We start from the raw sequence: 13,023 nt of genomic DNA, 5'->3' as shown, positions 1-13,023 counted from the left end.
TACCATCTGTATATAACTTGATGAACTTGATGATATCAATTGCAATCCGGAGAGAGCTTCTCGACCAAACCTGTTAGTTTTCTGAACCTTGGTCGTTATTAGACAAGGTAAGGCTAACCATGTCATTCAACATTTCTTCCAGTTTAATCTAAAAGTAGTGAGATTCTGATAACAAATGTCATATTGATCACTGTCTTGTGTTTCTCTATATTTTTATCCATTGTGATTTCATTTTGTGATTTCTAGACAATGTAAAAAAAATGGTTTATCAATCTTTATTTAACGCGCGTGTCAAGATTTGCTTTAAGATTTTTGATAAACAAAAATCTATGTAGTAGTGTTAGATGTTATCGCTTTTTTGAAACAGACATGTATATTCATAAAGCTCTCTTTAAAGAATATCGAAGATTTTTTCTTCTTTATGAGTGGTCAAAATGTGTGCCCATGAATGTCTTTCGGCTAGCGCATACCGTATACTGGCCTGCCAATGTTCTCGGGCATGTTACGGTCCCATTGCTCCCTCATCATGCTCATTATAATAATTTTGACTCTCTCGTCATAGTAGTTCATACAATATATTTATATATTGTATGCCGTTTCTTAATGAACATATACAAATAAAGTAGGCCCGTCATTCTTTCGTATACCGTATGCTGACTGAGTGAGTGGTCAATTCGGTTTATAAATTTCATAATTTAAGAGCATGATGATACTGTCATATCACAATCGTAACTACTGATTGTCTTTTTATTACATGCTGCAGATTTCACTTGAAATTGTTATTGGCTTCAATTGCCCATAGAAACTTTTTTTTATCAATACAATGCATGATCTTATTCGATTGCCTATTATTCCCTTCTTGGGTTTATCAATAGCTTATTTCATTGGTTTTGCACATTCATAAACCACGTTTCCGAAGTGTTTCTGAGACGTTGACAGAAGTGGTTTTTTCATAAGGTTGTTCTGAAGTTAGGAGCGACTCAACGACCAACCTTGGAAGTTACATAAGTGAGGTTTGAAGGAAATTCAGGGTTTTACTTTCTGTTAGACTTACATTTTCCAATATTACTTCCCTTTCCGTTTGCACTGTCTAAATGGCAGACAACTTACTTTGATTGATGTTAAACAAACATGATTACATTATATTCGCAGGGACTTTTTTAAGAATACAAAAGGTGTTTTGTGATAAGTGTGTCGGAAGTGAAACCCTTAGTGAAGATGAAACCTGAAACTGAAGGAAATTTTATTCTCAAGTAACACGCATTCTCTGGGCTGGGTGTCCGGAGCATTCAGGTTTTTTTTAGTATTAACGTGGTTCATTCATAATTCCATCTCTATCCAGTCATGAAGTATCTGAGTGTGCTGCTGATAGCGGCCTATGTGGTCGGCACCCTATCGATGACGCTCACCAATACCGACAGGGATTGGGAAGACTGGAAGGCGGCAAACGGCAGGAGTTATCATAGCGACTTCGAGGAAAACAGAAGAAGAAAGATATGGTCAGAGAACCTTGAAATCGTCCTAGAGCACAAAGTTAAATTCGATGAGGGAGAGGTTTCATACGAGCTAGGAATGAACCAGTTCGCTGATATGGTGAGTTGAAAAATAATCAGGGTTTGAGACATTAATAATGGATAATCACAGAAACAGTTATAATAATGAAAAATATTTTCACGGCAAAGAAGTGGAAATAATATGACTCTGAATCAACCTTTCTCAGCGTGTACAGAAATTGGGATAGATATATTTTTAAAAGGGGGCACTGATGGAAATATTATATCGAAGTACACTGATTTTGCCACAGTGCTATAGTTACTTGTTGAGCAGTCAAACTTTACAAGAGGGACAGGGCATACAAAATGACGGGGTTTAACCCATGGAATAGGCAGAAGTCTGAAAAACTATGTTGGCTATAGTCAAACTCGAGCCCGTGCACTCTCCCGGAGCTTTCGACTGTTTTTGTCACAATGTTATTTTGTTTTCTCTCTTTTTGGAAACTTCCAGTTTTTAAAACTGAAGTTGGATTGAAAAATGCTGCTTCATTTAAATTTATAAAAAGTATAAGCACATTTAAAACGATTAGAATTCTCTACTACTACTACTACTACTACTACTACTACTACTACTACTACTACTACTACCACTACTACTACCACTACTACCACTACTACTTCTACTACTACTACTACTACTTCTACTACAACTACTACTTCTACTACTACTACTACTTCTACTACAACTACTACTTCTACTACTACTACTACTTCTACTACTACTACTACTTCTTTTACTATACTTCTACTGTTACTATTATTCTTTTCACTATCATTTTTTTTCTACTACATCTTTGTGGATTCCTTTTACATTTAAACTCACTTCTTTCCATTTCTTGAATGATATACAATGGAATGAACTATACCCCCACATAATTTTGAAGAAAAAAAAACGCGCATATCTGGAACACAAAATATCTTTCAAGATATTCTATTCAATCTGAGACTAACAATAAGTTTATTTTTTGGACCCTGATCTTATAGATTAATGCATCACGAGATTTAATCAAATATTTACCAAGTGGTAAAATTCCTTAACTGTTCTTGAACTTGCTGCTAGCCGTATGGTGATAAGAAATTTGCAACTGAATTGTCATGAAAACTATATTTCTATTTCGATATCATAATTATGATAAACTCGTGACATATTAATTTGTAGTATCGACATGACATAAAATACAACTTTCTTGTGATGTTAACTACCAGACTTTACTTTTTGCTCTTTTTACTACATACTTAAAATAATAAATGTGTATCTTAAGAGGAAGGTGTCAGTATGGTTGCCGGTTTGTGTGTTTTAACTTCGTGCGCAGAACTTAACGTAGGCCTACATAATCATTTGAAAATTGATAAATGAAACGATAGTATAATAGTAATGACAAAATACACGGCCAAAGATAATTATGATATGAATATAAACACATTTATATGGTATCAGAATGAAACAGGTTGTTAAAAATTTGATAGATGAATAAACGGATGCATATTATTTCCATTTTTGAAAATTTTCCATTACATATAGCATCTTCGGAAAAAAATAACACACATGACTATTTTACCAAAAAACATAATGAACGCTTGTCTTGTACTCTGCGTGAACTAAGAATACACAAGAAATGATTTGAAATCGCTCCAGATAATAATAAGATCCTAGTGAACTTAAAGCACGGCATAAGAAATGAGAAATATCGTATATCTATATTATGCAGACAAATGAAGAGTTCGTGCTTATGATGACTGGTTTCCGGCAGAATGTCACATCCAAGGCATCCAGTGGCTCTACCTTCCTTCCACCATCCTACTCTGAACTCCCAAAGCAGGTTGATTGGCGCACCAAGGGTTATGTAACTCCTGTCAAGGACCAGGTACTATAGAAACTATACATGTACACCTTTAACTCACCAGACCCATTCGTATTAATGGAACAGTTCTACCAAACCCACCGAAAGTATGTCTTTGGAAATAATGTAATAGCTTTAATCTGTAATTCAGATTAAAAAAATAATGTAATAGCTTTAATCTTTAATTCAGTTTCGTTAATGTGACTGTCGCATATGGAGGTAAATAATACATGCTCTTGTATTTTTTACATGTTTACTTATGTAAATATATCGATTCAGATTGTATAATTACATCATTCATTAAGTCCTTCACGTATGTACCTGACTAGGTCTATGTTATTACCAAGTTCAGAACCGTACAATGTGGCCATCATTTCGTTAATGGTCGGAACCTACGCTATTCCATTGTGAATCAAGGCATAAAACGTAATTAACACTTCGATGACAATTCGTTGTAGTTGCTTAAAAGATATTATAATGACATTTTTTTAACTAGACTGAAAAGCACTGAAAAAAAAATCATTTTAAAATCCATACTATAACTACTACATTGACTTAGAAAACACACATTGGAAAATCAGTAAAAAAAAATTAATGTTTGTTGGTAAATACTGTCTTGTCTATTGGGCTCTATTGGTCCATTATCATGATTATCTCTCTCCTTTTTACAGAAACAATGTGGTTCATGCTGGGCGTTCAGTGCCACTGGATCTTTAGAAGGACAACATTTCAAGGCGACAGGCAAGTTGGTGAGCTTGAGCGAACAGAACTTAGTCGACTGTTCTGGGCCTGAGGGTAACGAAGGATGCAATGGTGGTCTTATGGACCAAGCCTTCCAGTACATCATCGATGCACATGGCATTGATACAGAAGCAAGCTACCCTTACAAAGCAGTGGTAAGATGGGGCTAGCCATTTTCATCTCTTTTTTTTTTATTCAAGTCAATCTATTTTTCCATTGCAGTCATACAGTGGCCATTAGGGCAGTGGTACTTTAGCATGATTGGTGGGCTTTCATTGCGTTTTATGCCACCATCATCTAAGTAATCGTCTTTAGTCGTTGACTCAATAGTAAAAAAAACAACAGATAACATTCATGCAAAAAAGACATGAAAAAAAAGTTGGATTGTGACCCGGATAAATCACAGTACGTTAATGTTGTCATCCGTGAAACGTGCTGTTTTATAGATGATTTACTTATACTTAAACGTCAAGTCTACCCCCAAAAAATATTGATCGAGTTGAATAAATGGAGAAAAATCAGACAAGCATAACGCTGAACATTTTCATTCAAATCGGATGTAAAATAAGAAAGTTAAGACATATTAAAGTTTTGCTTAATTTTCACAAAACAGTTATGCACAACGCAGCGATATGCAAATAAGAGAGTAATGATGCCCTTCACTCACTATTTTTTTTATCGTTTGAATCATACAATATTTCATTTTTGTGCAGATATGACAATAAGGACCAACTTGAATGAACCATAAAATGTTAAACAAGTAATTCCAAATGTTCAGGAAGAAATAAAACTTTGTTTCACGGGACAATGAGGAGAAAATTAGAATATTTCATATTCCATTTGATAAAACATGAAAAAATAGTGAGTGAGTGATGCCATCTTTCTCCTCATTTGCATACCGACCAGGATGTGTATATAACTGTTTTTGAAAAATAAGCGAAACTTTAAAATGTCTTTCTCATTACATCCGATTTGATGAAATTTTCAGTGCTTGTTGGATTTTTCTCTTTTTATTCAAATAAATTTTCTGTTGGGGTGATGGACTTGCCCTTTAAATCTTGATAATGAACGACTTGTACTTGATGACTACCATGCAAGTATCTAAATTATTTTTCAAAAAAATATTTGGCAAACGAATTAAAGACTATGTCAAAATTTCATCCCTGCCTCTCCCCCAGGACCAACAATGCCATTTCAAAAAATCTGATGTAGGAGCTACCGTCACCGGCTACACCGATGTCACCTCAGGATCTGAGACGGCGCTACAGAAAGCTGTAGCCCATGTGGGTCCTGTCTCAGTAGCTATTGATGCCAGTCATATGTCCTTCCAGCTTTATCAGTCAGGTTAGATCTGTTACATTAACAAGAATGTCAAATAAATTGATCTTTCATATAACTGGCGGGTCATTTCGTGTTACGTAGAAAAAAAATGAGAAAGGGACACCTGCACTGTAAAAACTGACACCAATTGGTGTTAACAGAGGACTACACCCTGAGGTGTTAAAATAACACCCTAGAGATTGAACATAACACCAAAGAGTGTAAATGTAACAACCATAGGTGTTGTAAAAACATCTATAGGGGTAAAACTAACACCACCAATTTAACACCGGTGTAAAATAACTGGTGCGGTCCTCTATGTACACCGGTTAACACCACAGTTTTTGCTGTGTGGATTCAGTCTGGATGTCATAAAATAGATTTTACAGTGTATTACATGGTGCAATTACATGAATGAAAATGCAAGTTATTATCACTAATAAAACTTTTTCTTATTACAGGAGTTTACAACGAGCCTGCATGCAGCTCTTCCTTATTGGATCATGGCGTTCTTGCAGTCGGTTATGCAAGCACCAGTGACGGTACCGATTACTGGATTGTTAAGAACAGGTCAGTTTGTCTTCACTTGTTTAGTGATCTTGCTCTTGATAGACCATATTTAGAACTATACAAGAGAATAGATCCTGGATACTGTAGCCACGATTTTGAAAACGAGAACTATTCAAATTTATTTTCATTGAAAAGTTTATTTGCTCTATTCTCCCAAAATAATATTATGGGTCTTTAAATCATACTGATAGGCACTGCTAAGTACTTATACATATCATATATACATACATATAAATATATATATATATATATAATTGTGATGAGCAAGGACCTTAACATTCAGTAAATTAATCCAAATATATGCATATTCATGTAAAGCCATTATGTCTTTTACATCTTCAGATACCTGAAGAAGGCCGAACTAAATGGCCGAAAGCTTGTATTAATAAAAGTTGAAGAAATTCAGGCTACGTCTCCCGCTTCAATGCTTTTTGAGCTTCTTCGCCAATATATATATATATGTATATATATGTATATATATCTTATGACTTATGAAACTCCACTTAGACACTATATAGCTGACCCTTGGCAATTCCACCGATCAGTTACTGTTCCACAAGGCAAACTGCCAGCTTAGATGACAAAATGAAGTTTTTCACTTGATTGTTAGATCTTGGACAATCGACCAAAGTTTGGATCGGTTGACAATTTGCATTTTTCTATATTTCTTCTTTCACAGCTGGGGAGAGTCTTGGGGGATGAAAGGATACCTGTGGATGTCTCGTAACAAGAACAACCAATGTGGTATTGCTACTCAAGCTAGTTACCCTCTGGTGTAATCTGCATCCAATCTCCTGAACTGTTTTGCAAGAACATCTATGCATTTTCAAAATCACTCAGTTAAACCGTATACCCCACATCTTCTTTTGGAGTAGAATATTAAATCAACAGATATGAATATAAAGTAATATACCAAAATCAGGATACATTGACGTGCGGCATTTATCCCTTTGAATACTTCAATTTGTTAACCAGAATTCCTCAAGGTGCCTAAAGCGCGTAAAGGACACCATTACTATTCACGTTGCTAAGTTTGTGTTTTAAGAGGTTATATTCATGGTATCTTGTCAATGATATCACATGCTTAATGCTTTCCTTTCTTATTGCCCATTTATGGCTCTTTTTCTCGGGAAAAATACAGTCGAACAATATAATGATAATGATATTACAATGAGATGCCCTTCAACCCATTTTTTATATAGTTTATATACAGTAGAGTGATATTTATGAAAACTGTACAACTGCAATGGAAAAGTGATGGCTTGTCAAAACAGATATTTACTCAAGAAATACAATGTTGATTTGAGTCAATACATGTATAATGATAGAAACGAAAAGAGGAGAAGGCTATACATGTATTACAAAAAGGCGTGACAGTCTTGTATTGTTTTGTTTAACAGTGATAATCATGAGAAGGTATGCAATTCAACGAGTGATATCACAGGCTCAATTTTTCTGATGTATCTGTATAATTATGTTTTATATCATGACTTTCAAATAACTGCATTATATAAATAGTTAAAAAGGAATCTTTTCTTCTTATCGCGATTTATTTCAATATTCTCCAGAGGCGACTATGTTCAACATTCTTTTAGCATGAGATTGACATATTCGAGTAAAAGGGCCCTAAAAGAAAAGGGTTTTCTTTCATGGGTTTTTAGAGATTATTTTTGTTCCAATTCATGATTTTGATGGATACGAGCTTACATTTTCTTCTCTGTCATGTGATTAAACAAGTCAGGAAAATCAAATAAAAATTTGAAATGAATTTTCTCATCTGACGATGGTATTACTTGAATGTATTTTGTGAGTGTATTTCGGAAGGATGGCGAAAAGGGAACTAATCACCATTAAACGCATATCTTATTCTCCTTATTGTATGACCAAATAAGAACATTCATTTTATATTTCATGTCCCAGTAAAAGAAATTTCTTGTAGTTGATGAATGTGTCTCTGACGATCTGATTAGTACTTGAAAGATGGTATGAATATGATAAAAGTTAAGTGTGCAATTTCATGAATATAATGGTTTTGATAGTCATGGCAATGGCGAAGAGATACATGTATATTGGATTAAGACGCACAATGTTATTAATTTTGTATCAAATTAATATAATTACAAGGGCGAACTGTTCTTCTTTACATAACTTTCCATTTTCTGTCAACATCATTCTCTTTTACCAACCTTCTAGTGGGCGTGATGTTGCTTTGTATACAAATAGACGTACAACTCACTTTCAATATCTACTCATTCTGTTCGTGCTCATTCAATATGCAACAACAATGCACATATGTTATTACGTAATCTATCCGAAAGCCACAGCTACAATATACATAAAATGCAACCTAAAAGATCTTAATAATAGTTGTCAAAGGTATCTGTCAGGGTGTAAATTCCTACATGATAAAACGTTGCATTCTCATGACGATGATGGGTGAACCCATACAAGAATTTCAAGACTTGTTACATAGTCAACAATATTGTTACATGTGTAAGCAAATATGTCTAAATCACGACTGGAACAATTATTTTTCCTGTTGTAAACGCTGTTTTGAACACCTATTCCCTTTTAACCAATTAAATAACAATGAGCTTGATGATGTAATATCGGCTGACGAACCCCCAGAAAACAATTTTGACAGGCTTTCTCATTTACATTTTGATCCTTTTTTAGCACATGAAAGTATTATCCAAAACAATGATGTTGACCCTGACTTCCAATTCTTTACTGAAAGTTCAAATGACTCTCGTTACTACAGCTCTGAGGAATTCAATGAAATATTTGGGAATGTTGATGTTCCGAGCAGTGGAAAATTTTCCAGCGTTCACTTCAATGCTAGAAGTCTTTTAAATTCTTTTGATGACATTACAACCTGTCTTAAATCTTTGGACTTTACATTTGATATAATTGCCATTTCCGAAACCTGGCTAAGATTCGAAAGTCCCCTTGTATATATGCCCAACTATACTTTCGTTTGTAACAATAGGAAATATTCCAGAGGCGGTGGAGTTGGAATGTATGTACATGAATCTTATAATTTCTTAGAACGCAATGACCTTAACTTAAGCGAAACAACATGTGATTCTCTATTTGTCGAACTGGAACAGTGCGCAGGGAAAAATATAATTGTTGGAACCTTGTACAGAGCCCCATCTTTAGACATTAATGAATTTATCGAGGAGTTCGATAGCCTTTTGATTCGTCTTTCCAGGGAAAACAAACGGATATTTTTGATGGGTGATCTAAATATAGATATTTTAAAGCATAATTCTAGTTCTCAAATTAAAAACTTTGTAAACTGTCTTTTTAGTAATTTTTTTCTCCCTATAATTCATCGGCCCACCAGAATTACACAAACAAGTGCTACCCTTTTAGATAATGTTTTGACTAATCAATTTGATTTACATACTTTAGGTGGATTGTTATACTCAGACGTGTCAGATCACTTACCAATATTTCACGTAACCGACATGAATGTTATTAAAACTAAATCGAAAGATCACGCGGTACCTCGTAGGGCTTTTACGGCATGCAATATTGCGAAATTTAAAAATGAAATTGAAAATTCAAATTGGGGTGACATTTTAGATATGCAAGATACGAATCAAGCATATGAAACATTCATAACCAAATTCCGTGCAATGTATGATAGTAATTTTCCATTGAAAAAAACATCTAGAAAGAAAATTAAACTTAAATGCTGGATGACCGATGGATTGCTTCAAACTATTCGTTATAAAAACAGTCTTTATAAAAAATATATCCATAAACCAACAGTTCGAAACGAAACTAAATACAAAGACTCTCTTAAAAACGTTAACTTTTTGAAACGACAGGCTAAAAAATGTTATTATAAATGTAAATTTGAAGAATATAGAAATAATATAAACCGTACGTGGCAATTAATCAAATCAATATTGAATAAAAATAGAAAAACCACCCCCAACTCTAGTTTGTGATGGAAGTGTATCGACAGACCCACTCCAAATAGCAAATACTTTTAATGATTTCTTTGTTGAAATTGGTCCTAGGCTAGCTAACACCACTCCTCAAAATTATACAGATTTCAAAACGTATCTACCTGAACCAAATTCTAAATCATTGTTTTTCAGTCCGGTAACCCAACGTGAAATATGTAATATTGTCATGCGTTTTGGTAATAACAAGGCCCCGGGTCTAGACGATTGCTCTCCTAAGATTGTCAAACTTGTAATCGAATTAATAAGCGAACCTTTGTGTCATATATTTAATCTATCACTTGCGTCTGGGATATTTCCAGATAAAATGAAAACTGCAAGAATTTCTCCAATTTTCAAAACCGGTAATAGAGAACAGGTTAATAATTACAGGCCCATATCAGTCCTTTCTATTTTTTCCAAAATATTGGAAAAGGTTATTTATAAAAGGACCTATAATTTTCTTGAAAAAAATAATTGTCTTTTTAAATCTCAATACGGTTTCCGTAGTGACCATTCAACAGAACTGGCTGTCCTTGAATTAACAAATAAAATCATTGACTCTTTTGAACGCGATTCATTCGCGATTGGAATATTTATTGACCTGTCAAAAGCGTTTGACACGATTGATCATACTATACTTTTAACTAAACTAAATAACTATGGTATTCGTGGGACTGCCCTTGATCTTTTCTCTAGCTACCTCTTAAATCGTAAGCAATGTACTTTATATAACTCTGTTCAATCCGAATATAGGACAATTACATGTGGAGTTCCACAAGGGTCATTACTAGGCCCGCTCTTATTCATTTTATTTATCAATGACATATATCGTTCATCAAACCTTCTTTCCTTTATCATGTACGCTGACGATACAAACATAGTTTATTCTGATAAAAATCTTTACCACTTGTGTGAAACTGTTAATACCGAATTGAGTAATGTCTGTAAATGGTTCAGTGCAAACAAACTCACAATCAATTACAAAAAATGCAATTACATTATTTTCCGTAACTCTACAAGGCATATAGATTTTAATCATGTTGAAGTTAGGCTTAATAACCAAATTATTCCCAGAGTTGAAAATACAAAATTTCTTGGTATTATCATTGACAGTAATTTAACATGGTCACATCACATAAATGAAATTGAAAACAAGGTAGCGAAAAATATCGGAATTATATATCGCCTAAGCTTTTATCTTCCAAAACCGGTCCTACGTACATTATATTGCTCTCTAATCTTGCCATATTTTTATTATTGTAATTTGGTCTGGGCTAACACATACCAAACCCATCTTAAAAAATTATGTTCCCTTCAAAATAAAATTGTGCGTATAATTTCTGTGAACGACATCATACCACCAACAGACACGAAATCTTTATTTCATTCCCAGAAACTGCTGAAATTTAACGACATCAATAAACTTCAGCAATGTAATTTTATGTACAGGTGTTTAAATTCTCAAATTCCAGAAAATTTTCGTGATTTCTTTACGCATGTATCAAATATACATCATTTTGATACCCGAACAAATAACCAAATATATATTCCTAAACACAAAAAGATTATCTTTCAACACAACATCCGTTATTCTGGCCCCAAAATATGGAATGATCTTCCAGACTACATAAAAAAATCCTTGTCAGCAACTAGCTTAAAATTTAAGATTAAAAAATCAATTTTATCATCCTATGCTTGAATATCATAATACCTTACATTCCTTTTGATCTTAAGTTAACATGAATAATGTGCAAATGTTGCGGCATTATTATTTTTATCTCTCCCTCTCTCCATCATACATTGTTGTACGCTCTACTTGCTCGGTACTCGGTAACTCATGCCCGCCCGCCTTCCTGCTCACTTCTCCCTCTCTCGTTTTCTTCCCGTTTTCTTTTCTACTTCTCTTCTCCTTTCCTCGCCCTTCTTATCTTTGTATTGTATTTTGTGTATTGTATATATTTGTCCACAGGCGTATCCCGCCACAAGCATTATGCTTCTAGGGACATACGCCTTCCTCTTTACACATAAGTTGTTTATATTTATATTCTTTATAGAAATTGATTTGAAGTGTATTCTTGTGAACAATGATGAATGTAACTTTGTAAAATGGAGGAAAATAAATGTTTATTTGAATTGAATTGAATATCTCGGCTGGAAGCAAAAAAGAATCTATATGGTGAATGGCTATTCATTTTAGTTTTTTCTGTATTTTTATCAGAATAGAGGAAGTAAAGGGGAAAACAGAGAGGGATATGAGAGAGAATGAGATACAGAAAGAGAGAGGGTGAAGGAATAAAGAGAGAGAGGGGGAGAGAGCGGGAGAGCCTTACAAAAGATATATGTTAGAAACTATTAAAATTCGGAGGAGCAACCTGTTTCTATAGCTGTAGACGGTTAATTATCGAAATAAGTTATGAACGAATACGAACGTAATGATATCTATGCCAGTTTAGGAAGGGTTACGTGAGGAGTGTAGTCGTCGAGAAATATGTTCGTGACCCATCGACAATATGAATTGTTTAGTACCCAAATATTTTATTTTGAAATGGTGAGTCCTTCAATCAAACGCGTGCTTAAAGCGGCATATTTCTAATGCTTTAGGATCAATATCGTCTTCTAAACATAGCATAAAAGTAAGTTCCCCATAAATCATAATGATTATAACTTTTTTCAATTTTAACTGAAAGTTTTTTACCAAAATAAATTGTAGAAATGTACCTCCAATATATGAATAACTTTGAAAAGAATACGAAATGGAACCATTGAATAATGCACGAATGAGCATAATCATCACAGGCATGGTTTTCAAAGCACATAAAAGACTTTATCAAGTGCGTGATTTTTTTGCACATGCGCCCATGTACTCGCTATCAAAATGCAAAATTGTCTTTATACAATCAACAATATTTTTTTCTGGCAGTAGATCTGTTGGTGTTTATTTGAATTATTTACGTATAAGTAAAAAAAAGTAATTACGTAAAAAAAAAAGGTTATCAACAAAAATTTAGGTACCCCGCCCCCCCCCCCCCCCGCTTC

The 13,023-nt window shown here is 34.0% G+C and overlaps 1 protein-coding gene across 1 annotated transcript; it reads left to right on the top strand.

Annotated features, from left to right (window-relative positions):
* On the top strand, positions 1-7,806 carry LOC121410869 (procathepsin L-like). Its single transcript, XM_041603217.1, has 7 exons — positions 1-107; positions 1,343-1,593; positions 3,263-3,418; positions 4,066-4,290; positions 5,314-5,479; positions 5,917-6,025; positions 6,705-7,806. The coding sequence occupies exons 2-7, from the start codon at positions 1,345-1,347 to the stop codon at positions 6,802-6,804; spliced, it is 1,005 nt and encodes a 334-aa protein (XP_041459151.1). The 5' UTR covers positions 1-107; positions 1,343-1,344; the 3' UTR covers positions 6,805-7,806.
* The last annotated feature ends 5,217 nt before the right edge of the window (positions 7,807-13,023 follow it).

The sequence above is a fragment of the Lytechinus variegatus genome, chromosome 3 (genome assembly GCF_018143015.1).
Source record: "Lytechinus variegatus isolate NC3 chromosome 3, Lvar_3.0, whole genome shotgun sequence".
NCBI lineage: Eukaryota > Metazoa > Echinodermata > Echinoidea > Temnopleuroida > Toxopneustidae > Lytechinus > Lytechinus variegatus.
The sequence above is the reverse complement of the archived record's forward strand: the minus strand, read 5'-3'. Positions and strand labels throughout refer to the sequence as shown.